General features: G+C 41.1%; 1 protein-coding gene across 1 annotated transcript in view; it reads left to right on the top strand.

Moving 5' to 3' along the window:
- The window catches only part of paxip1 (PAX interacting (with transcription-activation domain) protein 1), a 37,858-nt gene that overhangs the window by 8,922 nt on the left and 8,241 nt on the right, over positions 1–20,695 (top strand). The window contains exons 3-15 of the mRNA XM_020585473.1: positions 692–735; positions 948–1,011; positions 1,336–1,446; positions 1,696–1,771; positions 4,019–4,546; positions 5,463–5,572; positions 5,745–6,561; positions 10,902–10,996; positions 14,550–14,645; positions 15,132–15,269; positions 17,874–17,995; positions 18,553–18,737; positions 20,420–20,463. Of these exons, the coding sequence (XP_020441129.1) occupies positions 692–735; positions 948–1,011; positions 1,336–1,446; positions 1,696–1,771; positions 4,019–4,546; positions 5,463–5,572; positions 5,745–6,561; positions 10,902–10,996; positions 14,550–14,645; positions 15,132–15,269; positions 17,874–17,995; positions 18,553–18,737; positions 20,420–20,463 (2,430 nt within the window). The remainder of the gene's footprint in view (positions 1–691; positions 736–947; positions 1,012–1,335; positions 1,447–1,695; positions 1,772–4,018; positions 4,547–5,462; positions 5,573–5,744; positions 6,562–10,901; positions 10,997–14,549; positions 14,646–15,131; positions 15,270–17,873; positions 17,996–18,552; positions 18,738–20,419; positions 20,464–20,695) is intronic.

Here is a 20,695-nt window from a genome sequence, read left to right as displayed (position 1 = left end):
AACCATTTGATGCTTAAAGCTCCTCCTGAGACTCTTCACTCTTTACTGTAATTACCTGCTTCTTTTCACGTCCATGAGGTTTGATCACCTGTCTGTGTGGCACATGCACACACATAAGCCCACTGCTGCTCTGCCTTTTAATGGCTATGGTTTTGGCTGACAAAAGCAGGGTGCTTATAGTAGAAACTCTCAGGTTACTGTTTTATTACATGATAAATTTATGACAGACATTTAGCTGCCAGTGTGAGATTTACTCACCAAATGGTAAATGTACCCAGTGAGTGTTAATTTTAGGCCCTGCCTCTACTTACCTTAGATTTTGTGAACTGTTAAGTCTGTAAAAAGTCAAAATTGTGAGAAATGCCTGTCATAGGTTCCCAGTATCACAGCGTCCTCAGATTTTTTTTTGTTTGTTTTGTTTTGGCTTTCCTGGTAACAGTGTTATAAACAGTATGTATTGTTGAGTTATCTATTATTAGTACTTTCCCAACTGTAGTGCACAATTCAAATTTCACTTTAGGTAATATGTAGCTTTATATACTGGTAAAGTCAGAAAATTAAATTCATATCTAATTTTGATTTTGAATTTCTTTTTTTACCTTAGTCAAATAGTGACAGTGAGTTTGAGCCTCTTTGAGCTAGTGTAACTGAGGAAACAGAATGAACTCATCGCTGTCTTTATGTTTTCTAGCCGTCCTGGGTGATCCTCTCAGTTCGATGTGGAGACTTGTTACCGTATCCTTCCACCATCAAGTCCACAATACCTCACATTGGTGAGAACAACATATGTAATAACAGCAGAACACTTATGACAATTTCTGAATTTAAAAGAAGGGCTTTCTGGGGGAATTGTTGACCTAAATCATTATGGAGCTTGAGGAATTTACCATAGTGCCACCTAAGAGTGGCATTACGTTTGCTGTTTATTCCCATAACTCTCAACACAGAGTGACTGGATTTTCCCCAGAATCAGGACAGATATTCTTTGGTGTGACAGCTTGTCTTCCCAGGGTAAGTGTATGTATAAGTCTTTGAGTGTCATCCTCAAGAAATCCATTTTAGTATTTCCAAAATTTCTATATGTACATATTATGACAGATATGTCCACACAATAGAGGTCATTTGAATTATTCTGCAGTGAAGAGGTGGATTGCTTTGAAATAGTGTGCTTGATGTTGTCTTACTCAGTTTGCATTATTTGGAAAACTGGAGTTTCAGGCCTTGTATCTTGAGGTGACGTCAACAGTTCTTACTTTTGACTGAGATAACTAGTTCAGCATCGTGTGCCTATTATTGTGCATGTATTTCTGTAAATGTGTATGTGGTTGTACACAGCTTCCAGATGACCTTAATGCTTTGTGGGCTTATATAACCTTTTACGGAGGAGAATGTCAGCTTAACTTCAACAAGAAAGTCACCCACGTGGTGGTGAAGGAACCAAAGGGGGTAAGTGCACGATCTGTGTGTAATTTTCATCATTTCACTTGAATTGCTCTCATAGAATTACTGGTTTTCACTACGAGAACGAGAACTGACCTGATGTTAGCTAAGGTTTTTGTTGTTTGTTTGTTTTATACAAACTTGTAATGTTAACATTTTCTACATGTACCTTTGCAACAGACAATATTGTCCTATTCATCCTTGCAGGTACATCAAGCTGTACAATATATATTTTTGGTTGCATTTTCTTTCCAGGCCAAGTTTGAGTGTGCTCTGAAGCACCCTAGCGTCAAGATCGTTACCCCCGACTGGATAATAGATTCTGTTAAAGGTAACGTTGGCGCTCTCAACATGCTGTATTTATGCATTTGTTTACTTTTTAGTTGCATAGTTGTGTTGGCCTATATTGCAATTTAATTATATGATGTGCTGAGTTTTAGGACTTTAGTCGCTATCATTCCGTCCCTGGTAGGCTGGTGGTTAAGGCGCAGCGGTGAGACCGCTGCACCCCGGGTTCAAATCAGGGTTGTGTCAGGAAGGGCATCCGGCGTAAAACATGTGCCAAATGTCAACATGCGAGTCGTCAGTGTGACGATTCACTGTGGTGACCCCTAAATGGGAAAAGCCAAAAGTGACTTTCAGTCGCTATCAAATTGAAATTGCGATTTAACAGAATGTCATTTTGAAATTGGCAAAGGCTGTGATATAAACTGCAATTGAAACATGGTTTTCAAAGCTACAGATTTTCAACGGTCCCAGCAGCACCCTCACAGGCTTCAGGCACACACACTCCACAGGCGTCATGTGAAACTTACTGAGTAAATGAGTGGGTAGAACAAAAAAAAGACAAACAATACGTTTCACTTTGGTACTGCTAGCTGCACTGAAAATAGGCAGAGCAGAGAGCTGACCAAGAGACAACACTAACAGTACGTTGGTCGTCTGGATCCATGTTTGTTTAAGACCAGGGGCTGACGGGTATCAGTCTTGTTAGCAAAGTTCAGTGTGGAAATAGTTCAGGTCGCTCTTTCTGGTTAAAATGATAACCAGCGGGGTCATACCAGCTGTCGCTAACTAATATTAACTCTGTAACCTAAGTTGATGACAGGACAGAATGAAACTTGGTGTTGTCTAGTTTGAGACTTTGCTGCCACTGGTGGATAAACGGACAACATGGTGTCTGCTGTTACCCAAAGATCTTTTATGAGGTAACACAACTATTTTTCTGTAGTTCCAGCAACTCCAACAGAGTGCGAGGCCTTCACTGGTAAAACTATCAGTCAATCTCACATCTTCATACGATGGAAATGTGGCATGTTCTGCAGGATGGTGTATATGCAAATGAGAGAAGTGAAAAGCAACAAAACACAACAACAAACGAGCAAACACTGGTCAGGTTGATGTGGCAGTGACTGCTCATCAGAGATGTAGAGCTCCAGAGCCAGGGCAGACTGCAGGAAGGTACAGGGAGAGAGAGAGAGGACACACAGTTAGTGATGTGTAATGGTGGCATATAGATGGATGGAGAAAGAGAAGAGGGACTCTTCATGGGGCATCATGGGCCCCCCAGCAGCCTAGGCCTATAGCAGCATAACTAAGGGAAGGCTCAGGGTCACCTGATCCAGCCCTAACTATAAGCTTTATCAAAAAGGAAAGTCTTAAGTCTAATCTTAAAGGTAGAGAGGGTGTCTGTCCACCACAGCAGCACCATCCAAAGTGGGATGGATGCTATCTCTGCTAATCAGACCAGGTTTTCTGCAAAATGTTTTCATCTCTATGAAGCCCACATCATTTTCCATCAAAGTCTGTCCCGCTCAGTGCTACTCTACATCTGCCATGTTATTGCCGTGAAGAAATTAAAGACTTTAAAGGCGACAGTGTAGGACTTGACGATAACACATGCCGCAACATGGTTGATTGGCAAATATCACTTTCAGCCTCTACTATTTTTGGTGTTATTCAGGAAAGAAGCATCAAGATTTGATGAGAAGAGTTGACGATTGAAGATTGCCTCCCCCCCCCCTCATATATATCTGGCTCATTTAAATAAAGGTAGAGAGGGTGTCTGTCCACCAGAGCGGCACCATCCAAAGTAGGATGGATGCCATCTCTGCTAATCAGACCAGGTTTAATTGTGTGCTAACTGATTATATGGGGTGGGATTGTATTACTGTATAGTGTTATGTTTGTTATAGTTGTATAGATTTCTTCCATTAAAGTGAGTTTTTCCTCTCCACTGTTGCCAAGTGTTTGCTCAAGGGGGATTTGTTGGGTTTTTCTTTTACAATAGTGTAACGTCTAGGCCTGATTATGTTAAGTGCCCTAAAACAGCTGTTGTGAATTGGTGCTATACAAATACATTGATATGAATTTGAATTAATGAAGATTATACAAGACATCACAGTCTGCAGTGGTTGTGGCTAATAACCATTGACTATATGACTATATAAAATATGGGCAAGCCCACCGTTGCATCACCGTTGGTTTCTGAAAAGTGCTTTTACTTCATTGCAAGAGTGCACTAGAAAGTAAAATGACAAATTTATTTCCAGCACTTTCTTCTTTTCTTCAATTACAGGCAAAAACAGGAAGGATGAGGCTCTTTATCACCCCAGACTCACATATGTGGAGCCTGAGAACGAGGAGGAGAGTGAAGCAGAGTCATATGACCAGCGCTCCCATTCAGATGGAAGTAGCAGCCCCCGGCAGTCCCACCTGTCCAGTGGTGGCTCTTCTGGTGAGGAGTCCAGCCCTCGCAGACGACCAGGACCCAAAAAACTGAACTCTCTCTCTCCAGCGTCCCCCCACAAACCTGAGCGCCACTGCGAGCGCATGTTTGATGACTCTGACGATGACTCCTCCACAGAGAAGGAGGGCACTAACCTCAACTGGACACCTGCTGAAGTCGTCACGCCCCCACCCCCTATTCCAACCGGCACAGCCAGACGGCGGGGTGGGCCTCCTGGCATCAAAGACCCAGCGTCATCAACAGGCAGTGGGTTGATCAACCTTAGTGCTACTGTTCCTCCTGTACCTGGTAGTGGAGGAGCCATGCATCCAGAGGCCCGTTCTACTGCTGCTGCCATCAGTCACAGCACACAGCATGGTCAGTATGTTAGTACACTAAAGGGCCTTTTTCACTGTGTGGTACCAGTGACTGACAGGTCACTCTGTGGTCTCAGGTTTGAGGCATGTCACACTGTGCAGTGAATGTCTGCTGAGTCGAAATGGTATAATGGAAACGTCATCTACCTTTAACCACTAATGTTTGGAAAATACAGCAGAAACTAGCTTTGGCCATTTGCTGGCCCAGTGTTGTTTTCAGATAAACCTTATTCATTAGTGATGCTACCAGTGTCATTTCGACCAGTGTGTTCTGTATGCTCATGCCATATTCTGATGAGTCTTTTGTACAAGTAGGTTGATTCAGCTCTATATGGATCATCAGTCTTAGAGCCAGACCACCGTTTGGGTTGATAATTACATAATTAACTGGTTTTCTCAAGACTCAGCTCAATTTGGGCCAGCCCAAGTTTGCATAGTGTATTGGGGCCCTAACATAGGAAAGATTTAGAGAATATTTAGAATCTAAAAGTGGATCATTTTGTTCTCTTTAACACCGATGCATTGTCTAGATGAAGTTAATAACCCTGCTGATCACACTGTTTAGGAAAAAAATGTCATTTTTCACTTTATGCTTTTAGTTTAGAACTTTATTATTTAAAATTATATTTATTCCCTAGTCCATACAGCTCATACTCTAACCTCAGTTTAATATTACCACCTTAATTCTTACATTTGTTGGTTTTGTTTTGTAAGCAACTGCATCAGGGTGGTTCACTTGGATTGTGTTTCCATTAATTCTTACCAAATATGCTGAATCTTAACACAGAAAATGCTCTGCAGGTTGAGATTCTAGAAAAGAGGAACATCTTTCTGAAGTCTAATTTTTAATTTATAGTTTCTTTTCAAAACAGAAGAATACCTTGTCGATAAAGGTTTAACCTCTTTCTGATTTTTAGGTACATCTGTTCCAGAGGGCATCCCTGGGTGGAGCCCAGCTGCTAGAACCCTTCGTAACATTACCAACTCTGACATGCAGCCGGCCAATCGACCCGCCAACGCAACACATGTAACAAACACATTTACAACAGCATTTTCCCTCTCTGTAGCACTGTCATAACTAACGCCATTCTGTCTGTTAATGTGGAATAGTGATGACCGCAGCACAGAATTACTCATATGTCAGGGTTTTCTCTTTGTTTTAATTCTTTTCTTTCTTTTTTTGTCATTTTCTTTTGCAGATTATCCAAAATCTGACAGCCATTCAGATGAAGCCATTAGAGCAGCAGCCCAATCAGAGTCATGCACAGACACCTAACAGTACAAACCCTCTTCTGTTCAGTCAGTCCAAACTGGCAGGTCATCCCCTCACAGCGGAGCAGCAGCAGCAGCAGCACCACGAGCAGCACCAGTCCCCCCAGACGCCCCAGCAACAACATCAACATTTACCACAACAACCGCAGCATCCCATGATGCACCTCCAGCAGCAGCAGCAACAGCAGCATCAGATGCTGCAGGTACATCACCACCACCAACAACAACAGCAACAGCAGCATCAACAGCAGCAGCAGTCACAGGTTGTACAACAACAAGGTTTCCCACAGTTGCCCCAGCAGCAGCAGCAGTTTCTGCTACAACAGCAGCAAATTCAACATCAGCAGATGTTTTCGCAGCAACAGCAGCAGCATGCGTTCTCCCAGCATCAAGTGGGGTCCCAGCAGCTAATACGGCCTGGTTTCCAGCAGCTGCAGCAGCAACAGGTGCTGCAGCAACAGCTCCAGCAATTCCAACAGCAGCATCGTATGCAGATGTTACAGCAACAGCAGAATCAACAGCAATTACATCAACAGCATCAGCATTTCCTGCAGCAGCAGCAACACATGCAGCAGATTCAGCAGCAGCAGCAGCAACAGCAGCAGGCGCAGAATCAGCAGCAGCAGGCTCTGCAGCATCAGAACCAGCAGGCCCTGCGACAGCAGCAGCAAACGACGCTGCAGCCTCCGCTCCAGCACCCTCCGCACATCTCCCAGCTGTTTGGACATGAGCCAGGACAAGAAAGTGAGTACAGGCAGAGTAGGTGTGACGGCTGGTCATGCTCACTCCAGGTCATACTGTTTTGTAGTGGTCGAACACATTGATGCAAACTTAAAAATTACTGAGTCAAAAACATTATTACAATATATTTCTTTTGTACTCATTGATAATTGCTAATTCTCGGTATATGCTTGTAATGCCATCAGTGTTGAAGTTTGTTAGACCACAAAGTTACAATATAATGTGTTATGGTGAGTACTACTGAATGTTATGTTTACAAGAAAACTCTACAGCATAACTTTTCATTTTAGGTTCAAGGGTAATGTGCAGCTTTGGATTGAGTTGAGAGAAATCAAAGCTTATTATTGCTTCTAAACAATTTGTTTTTGAGTCATTAACTTGACATGCTCTGCACTCAACACAGTCGTCTAACATTTATGGCTTTAAGCTCACGTAAGGCTCTACTGTGCAGCTACGCTACAGGTCAGCAGCAGTGACAAAGTAAAGCTGCATTCTCCTTAAAGTCAAGGCAGCTGTGGTTTTGAACGCTTCATCCTGCAGCTCTACGCTGGAAGCCAGCCACTTTCATTAGCTTTTCAAACTTGGTGTTTCCACTGTTCTCACTGGTGTCATGTCTTTCATCATGAAATAAGAAATTGCGCTGATGGGACAGGGTTCAGTGGCTGATAGCACTCCACAGACTCTCTTTGCTCACTGGGTTAGTAACATTACCTCTTCTAATGGGGGGAAGATGTTGGTTGTTTAGTTGTTTCCCAACATCACCAGTAGGAGTGAGACATTTTGGCAACCTCACAATTAATTTGATTCTGATTCTTGGTGCCACATTTCAATTCAGAATCAATTCTCTTTATTTATTTATTGAAATGACATCTTCTGATGTATAGCTAGGGCACATCATCGGTGATATTACCCGAGGTCATCGGGTGTTTCGGGTCTTTCAAACATCAGGCACCTTCGCTCAGGCAATCCAGCTGAGGTTGATCAAGCCTCAGCTTGTGTCCCAGCAGCACTCGACCACGGATCCGCCCTCTTTACCCAGAGCCATCTAGAGGCTCTCTCTGCCGCCTCTGTGCTGCAATAGATGGCACTGCTCCTCTCGCCTGTAATGCCGAGTGCAGCATAGGCTCTACAGAGAAATTGTCCTGCAAAACCCCTGCACCCAATCTGTACAGGCAAGCACTTTCCCTTCCAACCTTGTCTATGGCAGTTGTTGACTTGACTGTCATATTTCTCCCTCTTCCGCTCAAAAGCCTCCTCCATTTGCTTCTTCCCACGGCACTGTAAGTTCCAGCATGACTACGTTCTTTACCTCAGACACCAGCACTGTCAGGCATAAGAGAGGTCTTAGCAACATTCTGAGGGAACTGGAGTTGTCTGCCCAAATCCACTAACAACCATCAGTCCTGAGCTGTGTTGAGAAGCCCTGACATTTTCCTCAGTGTCGTTTTTTCGATTCAGTGAAGAAAAAAAAAATGAGGGAACTATATTTTGGCTTTTACTCCAGTGCACTGTCAAACATCTGATTCCTGCCTGTTACCTGCTGAGCTGCTAATGAAACATGCACTTAAGCTAACTGCTACCTAGCAGCATGTAAAGTACTTGAAATTTTAAGTAGGTCTATATAAAGTTCAAATTAAAATAAAAATAGGAAAAATGTGCTAATTAAAATGAGCACCACCTTCTACCTGCTGCAGCATTAAATATGATGAACACAATAATGCATCCAATAATATAAATGTGCCATTCTGCACAATGAGTAGCCTACTTTTACTTTTTGTACTTTAAGTAGGTTTTATTTTGATTTTGTTATATTTTTTATGGTGTCAGTGCATGTTAATGTCTTAAAGTCATTCCATTCTGTGCTCTGAATAACAGGCCTTAATTTTTCATGGTCTTACATAATGTTTGCTGTAGGTGTTTGTTACAGCCTTTAAAATGATTTCTGAGTGTGTCCTGTCTATCGCAGTGACAGCTCAGTGCATAAATTACACACAATGAGATTAGTACAAATCAAAGAAATATAAACGACATGACAGGCGCTTGGCTTGGTGGAGTCGGCCGGTGATCAATGAAGTGTTGTTGCTAGCAAGCACGTTGTGTAATTATCGTGGGCAAGTGTCATTACAGGATATTCCGGAGCACTTCAGGTTAAGGCCATTGCCAGGGAATGACAGTGAGGCCGGTTGCACCTTGTCATAACTCTTTTATACTCGAGAACAGCACAAGTTGGCTGAGCTTAAGGAAATTGATGATGAGAGCCTCCAACACAGCAGAACTCTGAATGTTGTGTTGTCGCTCTTGTTTTCATACACGCCATCATTTTGTTTTCTCTTTGTCAGTCAGATGATGATGATGATGCTCTGCTATGTTTTAACATAATATAGCTTAAAAAAAAACAATATACTGTATCTGTGAGCCATTTTTAAAATATATTCTTTCTTTTTTTCACACTGAATGCCTCAGAGTTGGGAAGTTTGAAAGTACAGTTAAGATTACATTGTTAGATTTTGGTCTTTTTCATTTTATTCATTCCACCTCAAATTGTATTTATATTCACCATATGTTTTCAGCTATAATAGTGATTGTTGGAGCAGTTCAATATTTTTCACAGCTGTTGAAGAAATGTGTTGATTTCAGTTTAGTTGTAAGTTGGAGCCTTGCATACAGCTGCAGTAGGTGACCAGCAAACTGTGACATACCATTTCTTAGTTGTGTTTACAGTTTTGGTTGTTGATCAGTGTTAATGATTCAGTTGTTACTTGGCCAGCCACAGCGGTTTGTGGATTCCAGCCTGTTTAGATTTGTTGTCTGACCCTGTGAATACTGAACTCTGACTTAATCAACTCTATTTTCAAGGCACTGGTTGAAGAACCCCAGTTTGGTTGATAATACTGTACCTCTACTTAACTTACTTTAAAAGTCAAAATAGTGACAAAGCCTGCCATAAGTTTCCAGTACCAGTACTGCAGTGTTTTCAGGCTTTTCTTTTTGTTTGTTTTCCTATTAACAGTAGTATAGATCACATTTAAGAATGTCCCTTAACGACTGAGTGACTTAGGATTGATGGTTGTTAGTGGATTTGGGCATCTGTTGGCCATCAAAGGACTGAAACACCACCGAGGGGGATAAATATCTCCAGCTCAACACCAGTCAGTCAGAACTGATGAAGCCTCTTGGATGAGAGGTGAAACGTCTTCGACCTAGAAAAGTTTTTTCAGTTTACTATGACCTGGATGACTGAGAATCTGCACAGACACATAGGGGGGGGGCTGTAAAATCAAAATGAAAACTGAAACGAGTGATGTATAAATCATCTGTGTCCTGTATTACATTGAAAGCAATACAACAGCTCATTATTTGATGTGATACCTCATCAATTTTATTCTTTGTTCAAAATAAACACTCCAATTCCGATGCTGCAACACATTCAGGACACAAATGGGTCCTGTCCAAATGCACATTGACCAAAAGCAGACTTCCAAAGCTGTGCAAAATGGGAATTATGATCAAAGAAATGAAGGCTCTACTCTTATTCTGACATTTCACATTCTTAAAATAAAGCAGTGATCCTAACTGACCTAAGACAGGGAATGTTAATGGGGTTAAATGTCAGACGTTGTGAAAAACAAAGTTTAAATTTATTTGGAAACTTGTGACTTCACTGTAGCTCTGGCTGATGATCCAAAACACACCATCATATTTGATCCACCGTTGGCTTTAATGCTCATGTTTATAATGTGGCTGGTGTTAGAGCAGTAGCACCATAATGTGTGGATATAAACACTGGGCTATATAATCTATACAGTTACACAGATACTGTATAGTATCAACTAGTGGGTGACGTTTGCATCTCTTTTGAGAATTGTTGATGTTCAAGGCAGGTTTGGTGACGTTATAACCATTTCATATCAGAGGGTCCACTATCTGCCGTTGTCCAGAAAGTACACTGAAAACATTGAAATAGAAATTAAGAGTGTTACGGGTGAATTTATTAATTTCTCATACGGGAAAGTCAGCAAAACTACATTTTAGACTTGTCAAAAGATTTTCAAGATGTTTCATCAGGATGATTGCTGTCTGGCACTACATTATGTGTCAGTGGGCAAGTGATGAAAGAAATAAAGGCTGAGATAAATCTTTCTCTATTATTCTGACATTTGACATTCTTAAAATAAAGCAATGGTTCTAACTGACCTAAGGGTTAGGGAATGTTTATAGGATTAAAGGTATGATTTTATCATCATCTTCTTCTTTTGTTTGTTTAAAACTGAGTTCCAGGTTCAGGTACAAGGAAAATATCTTGATTATTTGTAGAATAAGCTATGTAACCTCTGATTTTTCAGTTCCACAGGATGCCTTCCTGTTGGGTTGCATTTTTGCTATTGCTGACTACCCAGAACAGATGGCTGACAAACAACTCCTGGCCACATGGAAGAGGGTAAGATAATCACTCACTCAGAAAATTTGTCATTATAGTGAAAAGCACAAATAAAACTAGATTTGCAAGCAAATATAAAGGGGCCCAAGCCCCCCGGCACAATTCTGACTTGGAGCACCACTGACCCAAGGCTCTCGTGAAGCCGGGAGCATTTACCAGCAGGGCTTAATGTGTAGTCCCCTTTCCCCCACTCATTTTCCAAATGTACTGTGCTTCGCTCCCAGAGCTTTCTACCTGTTGTCAACTGGTTTAATGTTCATGGCGTCTAAATATTTTTTGGTTGCTTTCTGCCTTTCTGTGTCCTGTTTGGTACTGTGTGCTTCTGTTGACTGCCTACGCATTAAGGACAAAGTAAACAATGTTTGACACTGCAGTAATGCACCTGCAGCTGTTTGATATTTATTCAAATTGAATCGACTTAATGTGCTTCCACACCACGGCTTGTGATAATGTTTAGAAAGTGGCTAACACTATGATATGAACAGACATGCTCATTATTGATTCCCATTTACAGTCATCCCTGATTATCAACCCTAGTATCTGTATTTCAGGCTTGAAGTAATTGCACTACTGCAAATATTACTGCATTCATGAGCAAAAGTACAAGTGCTCTGTGGTAATCCACTTGATGTGCCAGATAAAATACTGTGATTCTTGAGAGCAAATGATATTTGGACAAGCTGAAAATAAAAATGTAGCAACGGTTTAATGGACTTACCCTGAATATACATCCTGCATACATGGTTTCACTTCTTAACTTTGGTACAAACGGCTATCTGTCTGCTGTACAGGAAAGCATTTCTAATGATACAGAAGATTTAAATAAATATTTAAGTTACAGCAGTGCCATGTGCATAAATTGCACACTGCATTTCAAGATGGTTATTCTAGGCACCATGGTTCTCGCCCACTGTCTTCCCCCATTCTGATATCAAGGTCACTATCATGTCAAGACTAGCTCTCTGCCTTATGTATTCCATGGGTACATCTCATATGTCTCTTAAGCACCATTGTTTCCCTCACTTGCATCTTTTCCTTGTGTTTTAGTCCCACCCATCTGAGATGCAAGGAAAAGATGTGAAGGATGCGTGGTTAGAAAGGACTCAATAAACACATTATTAACATGAGGTGTCCTTTCCTCTGCTCCATCATCTGACATGTCCAATCACAAACTGATTTCTGATAAAGGGGCGTATCAGGTGACAGTATACAACCCCTAATAAGAAAAAGTTGAGACAGTAAAATTGATGAGGTATCACATCAACTAATGTGCTGCTGTGTTGTTTTCAATATGATACAGGGCGCGGATGATTTACGCATCACTATATTAAGCTTTAATTTAGATTTTACATGCTGTCCCAACTTTTTCTGATTTGGGGTTGTACATTTTCAACCAGTAGTGGAAGAAGTACTCAGATACTTTACTTAATTAAAAGTAGCAGTAAAGTGTAAAAATACTGTTGCAAGTAAAAGTCCTGCATTCAAAATGTTACATAAAAGTACAAAAGTATTGGCACCAAAACATACTTAAAGTACTAAAATTAAAAAGTCTTTATGCAGAATGGCACATTTCACTGTCCTGTATATCATATTTTTGTATTGTAATTTCTGATGCATTATTTTGTACATTATATTTAATATTGCAGTTGGTAAAGGTGGAGCTAGTTTTAACCAGCTTCTATGCATATAATTTGATTTGCTGCTGGGCAGCCTGCAGGACTGTACGATAAATCATTTTGTGAGTGTGATTTATATCCCTGTGCAATTTCAGTCTCACATGAATATAATTCTGCCATGTTTGTATTAGCACAGAGATGCCTTGTATCAGACCGAGTGCTCTCTCTTCCTTGCTCTGTATGGACCATGGCAAATATCATGCTGATCAGAGGATTAGCTAGTTTTGTCTGTAAAACACACACAGTTCTTCCTCTCTCACACACACAGACTCTGCACCACCCCCTCTTTCTCTGCATAGGAGTCCTCATCCACTTTAGGGCCCGGCCCCTGGACTTTTGACACGGCCCCTTACAAACCCTGAGTCTTAGGAATACTGATAGTAATTGCCTTGACCCCAGCAACTGGCCTAAATACAGAGGAGTATCAGGAGTTTCTCCTGTAGGACGTGTTGCAACCAAGTTGATGCCTGTCAGATTGTAAGTGAACAAAACATGTTGGTTGGTTGACCAAACTACGTAACGTTTTATTGTGCACATTTTGCAAACAGTCTGCAGACACAACGTGTACAGCAGCAGAACAGCATATACTGTTTTTACAAGAGTAGGTAATACTGAAAGCTTACGTTTAAATTAATAACAAGCTATTAGCAAATTAGACAAACTATGACATTTCATGCATGGGTCCCATAAATTCCGACCTGCAGTTCTCCCTTTGGCCACCAGATGTCACAAAGCCTACTATACCGTCCACCTGTTGGTGTACAGGGTTCTGAATTGTCAGACCATACAGTATTTTTATCATACAGGTACTGCTTATAATCTGTTACGCTGGGTTTCATGTCTCTAGCCAAAGATCTACTGCATTAAACATGGTTAACACAGCACCATAATTACCAGCATACAGTAGTGAACACCATGTACAGTTTGCTGCAGAGAAGTAGACAATTCTTTGGAAACACTCATTTTAAAGGTGATTTATCACACAGCTGCTGTCATAACCCTGTAACTGTATTGACTTTGTGGTGGACATAAAAATTCATCAGCTAAAATACTGAAGGTTTGGGGTCTTTAAAAAACCAGAGCCCATACTATAGGATAGAACGGAGGTTTATCAGCTGTGGACCACTGTGCTATTTATTTAAATGACCCCTCCTATATCACGCATCTCCTAAAATGTTTCTATGTCTGCTGTGTTTATAGAAAAATGTAGGGCTTCATTCACACTGTAGATACTGTGCATTCTGCACTTCTGGTTAGATGCTAAACTGCATCTCGTTGCCTTGTACTTGTACATGGGTAATGACAAAGTTTAATCTAATCTAATCTAAAGTAGGCGTTCGTATAGCAACCTTGTGTGTGTGCAGGGGGTTCTGTACCTGTGATTGTAGGCTGAGCGCCACCTACAGACATTATACTGTAACACATGCCAGGCTGCGGGACAAATGACAGTCGCAGTGCAAGTGGCCACTGATTGTGGCAGAGAGGGACACGCTGAATGCCTACATCTGTACTGTGATCTGTATTCTAGATATGAAACCTCATGATTAAAATACATTATATTGTATGAACAAAATTTTAATATTGATAAAGATTTAACACTGATATTTCTGTAACTATTTAATCCCACAGCTAGTGTGACAGTCTGTTGTCAGTTTATCAGGGACACTTAGCTAAGTCAGTCTAATCCAACAATCCTGCAATAAATCCACCTTCATTAAGGTTATTGTTCAGTTTTTTTAAAACTGATCACACTGATAGTTTTGGAGGCTGGAGTTTGCTGCTGTATTGCATTATACAAAGAGTTGTTTTTTAACCTAATTCAAATTATGTTTTAGCATCAAAGACAAAAGGTAAAACATTGTAAACTCCTTCCTCAGGTCATCCAGGCATGTGGAGGTGTGGTGGACTCCACTCTGACCAACCGCTGCACACACCTACTGTGTGAGAGCCAAGTAAGCAACATGTATGTCCAGGTAAGGCTGTGAGCCGTCACATACAACACATACAACTGTAGTAAATACTCGTGCAATGCAAGTCTGTTTCTTATCCATGTATGAGCTCAGAGAAACCAGGCCTCGTGCAACAGAGAGGGCTATTGAAGATAGGTCAAAGGTCAAAGTGTTTGTCATATGCACAGTTAGGAAAAGTGTTTCCCTGTACAATGAAATTCTTTCTTTGCCGTCCACATGAATGCCACATAATACAAATGAAATATGAAGTAGATGAGCAATAACACATCTAAATGGGCAGTAAAACAGGCAGATAAACAGGTAACAAAAGAAACAAATTGACAGGAGAATGAAAGGAAAGGAAAGCTGTGTGAAATCTGAATCCATAAAGTGAGGAGAAGGCCGAATCTGGTGATCAGCAGAAAAAAATGTCAAGCTACTGTGCTCTGAATTACTTTAACCACTGTTGTTTGTCAGTATTGTTGATGTGTATGGTGGATTTTCTGGCAGGCACTCAGAGAGGGGAGGCGCTGTGTAACAGCTCACTGGCTCAACACTGTACTGAAAAGGAAGAGGATGGTTCCTCCTCATCGTACGTTACATCTGCCTTTTGCCTTCCCTCCTGGAGCCAAACCCTGCTCTCAGCACGTAGGTTCAACTACTGTTTTTGTTTCTTACCAGCCTGAACTGTGTTGGTTTACTTCATGGGGATTAAGAAACACACACACACTTTTTCTCCCTCTCACACACACACATACAAAAAACTTGGAATTTCTACGTCAGTACACTTCACAGAGAAGTGTACTGACCGGGAACCTAAAGAATTCTAACCAGCAACCGGTCCTGCTCCACAATAAGGCTGCAGTGGCCATTTCACCATGGACATTCTTAAGGCCTCTGATTCTGCAAGTCTTTAGTTTTGATATGTGAGCCATCGAATTAAATTTAGCCTTTTCAGCAAAAAAAGATGCATTCACAAGTTCAGGGGCAGAGGTAGCAGTTGAATGCAGGTATACAGTGTTTGAAAATGTCTTATGACATCACCACAACTTTTAGTTGCGCCACAGCCTGGTCCATTACCAATTTGATTTATTGCATAAAACCTTGGCAAGACTACATGATACAAAGTCGATAGCCCGTTTCAGTCACAGTCCAGCTTTTGGCCCACTTTTCTGCTGCTGCCTAGTAGGGATGTAACTATTTGTAATTTTGCAGTATCGGAGAGAAAATGTTCTCTAATGTTGTGGGACTGTGATGGTATCTATCAGGATATTACCTATGATTATTCTGCCAGTATAACTGTTAAGTCACATTATTTGAAACCTACATAGCGGGTGCTACATCATCAACATTTAGACCCGTTGTGTAGCAGCATTTCAGTTTTTCTGTTTGAAAAAAGTGACATGGGCATAAAGGAAACTGACAGACAATTTGCAAATACTGCGGGACAAAGGCAATACTATCCCTGTTTAGGACTGAGACATTTGTGGATACATCTCATATAAACAGTACGGACACAACATTTTTACAGAGATGGGAAACAAACTGGATGCACAACCTACCACTTAGTAACCACCACTAAAGTCTTTTTCCTGGAAAAAGTAGACCACAGTGTTTGAAAAACACCTCCAGTAAAGCACAAATGGCACCGTTATGTGGCTTTCCTAGTGGAGGTTGCATCTTTTTCTCCTTCTGGTGCGGCAAGCAGCAGCTTACTCACTGCTACCCCTGGTGGTCAGGATGATACTTGCTTCAACTGGTCCAGTGACACAGATCCTGATCACTGGTGGCCCCAATGTGCATTGATTAAAATAAAAATCGAATAATAAAGTAAAATCAAAGACAAGAATAAATCTACTGATAGATATATATGTATATATACATACAGTTTGTTTCCCATCTCTGTAGTATTTGCACCTACATTGCTCATGGCTGGCTACTTCTTGTATTAATGAAGGAAAGCAGATGTGGTGCTAACATAAGCTGCAGCTGCTGTGGTGGAATTGGCTTTCCAGCTATCAATTACAGTACAGTCTTCAGCTTTAGATATATTTTGTGTTTGACCAGGTGTTTCCTTGAGTTAGGTGTGATTGCATTTTGCATTACAGAGAGCGCTGTCTGCATCAAGTTATGAAAGTGTGACCGCACTCGAGACCCCCTTTGGCTCGCCTTTGCCCTGACTGTGTGTTGTGCTTCAACAAATTGTGGGGTATTGCCGTATGGTTTCACTCACCCAGATGTGCTCCTAGTCTAGGCAGTGAAATTTGGCATGGTTTGATTTAACATGGATCAGCAGTCAGTAGTTCCACCATAATTCGGTCTTACCCTTAAAAGTACTGAGCGCGGTACCCAACCCTAGCTGTATTACCATTATTATGGAGTTTTTCTTCTTAGCTTGTCCACAGTATTTGTATTACATTTACAGTGAGTTTGACATTCTCCACTTTGTTCTGTGCAATATAACAGCATTTCTTTGTCTTTTCCTACAAATAGCATTTAACACATTTCAGCAAATGATTAAGTACAACAATTAGGTTAGCAATTGTAGTATATGTCCTTATGATATCTTTTCAGTTAAACATTCTAATTCCAAAGCATATATTTCACTGTTCACATTATTGCACAGGCTAGACATCAGTTAATGCAGTTCTCAAAATATGTCAGCTGTTATAAATTCCACTTGCATAGATGGGCGACAGGCACATCAGAAAGAATCCACACTCATTGTAATGATCAGCAAAGTTATCAGGCTAACCTGTTAATACATGTATGAGGATACCCCCTTGGCCAGCACAGAGCAGTTACAACACAAATGTAAAAACTTTTAAGATTGGCCACCTATATAATACATCATTTAGGATGCACATGGTCAGTTGTATGAACTTAAATTACATATGAAATACGATGTGATGCATACCCAAATACAAATATGTACCTAAGTGGCTCTTACAACTACCAGCTCAGTGAAGGTTGGCTTTCCCAAGCCGATGGAGTATCACTGGTAAACACCGCTGCAGCTCTAATGTCATCGAAGTGGACAGACTCTACTTCATCACTCAGAGATCCTCTTCATGGAAGTCACAGAGCATCAGTGACACAGCCTTAGAGAAGCCCCACACTCACTTAGAATTATTACTCATACACTTTGAGAGAGGTTTAAATGATTAAAATGTAATGATCAGTCTTTGTCCATTGTGTTTCTGACATTTGCCTGCCATCTGTGTACTCTCTGATCACTGTCTTTCCTCTCAGATCATATCAGTGACAGGTTTTGTGGATGCTGACAGAGATGACCTGAAGCTGATGGCCTACCTGGCTGGTGCCAGATACACTGGATATCTGTGTCGCAGTAACACAGTCCTCATCTGTAAAGAGTAAGCTTCTTTTAAATAGTACATGCATTGTAATTTTGTATGACATTATTAATTTGCAGTGAAAACACATGTTTTTAAGCTTTGTGATTCATTTTCAACCAGCAGAAGGGACTAAAGCAGATGACTGGAACATTGACATTCTTATTTTATAAGAATCAAAGATATAAATGGCCTAAAAACTTAATCACCGAGATGCACGTATCACTGAAAAACAGTTTTGTAGGATAAGCTACCTACCAGATTTGAAAGTGTGTTCTGAGAATTATAGTCAAACTGATTCCACACTTGAACATCTCAACTGGGCAAACATGATGTTCCCAGCATCACAACAACCTGTGTGCACATGTCTCAGGCTTTTATTCAGTGAGGCCTCACTGCAGAATCGGTGATAAAGCACTTCTAAATCTGAGTCCTGTAGTAAATGGTAGAATTTGCACCATCGGTAAAGAGTGTTTTCTGCCACCCAGCCATATTGGCCTGTGTTTTAGCAGGCACAGTGTTGAATCAAAGATATAAATGGCCTTTATAAATGGATTGTCTTACTGATCTCTTTTCAGACCCAGCGGGCTTAAATATGAGAAGGCCAAGGAGTGGAAGATTCCATGTGTTAATGCCCAGTGGCTGTGTGATATACTGCTGGGCAATTTTGAAGCACTGAGACAGATTCACCACAGCAGATACTCCATCTACACACATGCTGAACCACTGGTTCCTAACCCACAGCTGGTCCAGAACCTGCTGGGTATGTACAGCTGTAGATTGTAATCAAAACAGACCGTTGTGTTGGATATTGAATTGTGTTATAATAGGATAATTGGCAAACAGTGATGAAATAAAGAAGGTTAAATTATCATACACCTCTGGATAAGGATAGGTTATGATAGCTGATAGGTTCTTTACACAAGTTGGTAAAATATTTGGCTTTGTGAAGCTTCATGGCCAAAACAAAGCAGTTATCGAACCTGTTATTCATACATTCTGTTTAGATGACACTTTTCAGCCTCTTTGATAATTCAGACATTGCGAAAGGAAAAAAAAAAAACACGCACACACTGATGAAAACGTAGCACCTATTCAGGAGCACACAGATGCCCTAGTGCCTTCACAGGAGTATCCAGAGGCCCTTCTACCTCTTCAAGAGGCCCCAGAACCTCCACAGGAGTCCCCAGGGGCCCCTCCACTTCAATAGCTGCCAAAGGCCCCGGCACCTTCATAGGAGTCCCTGGTGGTCCATCAACCTCCCCAGGAGGGTATGCGCAAAATACGTCTGGCCCTCTACACGTGACTACTAGAACAGCATGGAACTTCTAACCAAGCAAACAAAAAGGGAGAATCATCTTAAATAGGCTGTAACTTTGAAATATATCAACTTGAATTGGATTACCGGGACAGCTAAAGCTGGTCTTGAGCCTCAGGCGAACTTCTGGACTGGACACAAGCAGATGACATCACCCGCAGAATCGTCTTCAGCTCGCATTGCTATTATGATTTAACCTAGCCTTGCAATAGCCACGCAAAGACACAAACACACACACTCTCCAACTGTTGCTCCCTTCTGATCTTTCAAGATACACAATGATTGTTAAATAAAATAAATGGGGAGCATATTTGCAAGTCACACTTGTTCACCTAGTTATAAAATGTTGCTAAAAGTAGTTGCCAAATGCAACTAAACGGTCACAGCCCTTATATACATACGATATGGCTGGGAATGTTTAAATATTTTCATAAACAAGTACAATTTTTGACAGCGTGTACACCCTTTGTCCATATGGTAGTCTACTACCCACGATTCAATTTACAGAGTGCCATGAGGGGTGTAGCAGCAACGATGACATTTCATTTCATTTTGAAGATCCCAGAACAAAAAGTCAAACAAAATGTAGTAAAAGCACGTATGACGCAGTTTCCAACCACAGTAAGGTAGACAGTAAGCCACAATCACATTAGCATCAACATAAGCTGGTCTCACCATGGGAGAGGGTCCCTGCTCTGCCGTCTCACAGCCAGCTGCACATTAAGACCAGACTGCCCGGTATGGAGGACAGCTTGGTTAGATGAAAATGAACTTGTAGCTTGTTTCTACCTTACTATGATGGGAAGAAGTGGATGAAAAAGAAAAACTCTTTTGTGGGCGAATTATTGTGCACAGATTTATGTGTCAGGAACAGGAGCGCACCTCCTAAACACAACGCTGGGCACTGTGTGAAAAGTTCCTATGGGAGAGTGTTGCTGAGAGCGAGGCTGCTGAAGTGAATGAGCTATGGTAGAACTGGGGCTTTTTTTCCTTAAAGGCCAAGTCGGTTGTTGTCTAAATGATTACAATATGGCCAATGTCTACACAATCCAATCCCCTATATACATACTGTACATATATGCCTGTAAATCAAACTGCTTTGACTTTGGTATCTTTCCCCCCCACAGTTGCTTGGAGAACACCTATCAAAGTATCTCCCGAAGCTTTGGCGGTGAGTTGCTTGAAGTGCTGTTGCACGAGGCCACAGTTGCATCACGCATTTTTTTTCTGTGTCAAACAGCTTGTTTCGTTCGTGGGAGAGAAGTAGTCCAAGTATAAATGAGGTCTGACAGATGTTTCTAAAGCCATTGTACTTGATGACACATCTGTGAGAGTTATTGGAAGGATCCTAATCATTTTTTCTCTAATAGCTGTGATTTTATTTGTAAAGAAGCTCATGAAGT

Source organism: Monopterus albus, unplaced genomic scaffold, assembly GCF_001952655.1.
Source record: "Monopterus albus unplaced genomic scaffold, M_albus_1.0 scaffold367.1, whole genome shotgun sequence".
Classification (NCBI taxonomy): Eukaryota; Metazoa; Chordata; class Actinopteri; order Synbranchiformes; family Synbranchidae; genus Monopterus; species Monopterus albus.
Note: the sequence above shows the minus strand (reverse complement) of the source record. Positions and strands in the feature narration are given on the sequence as shown.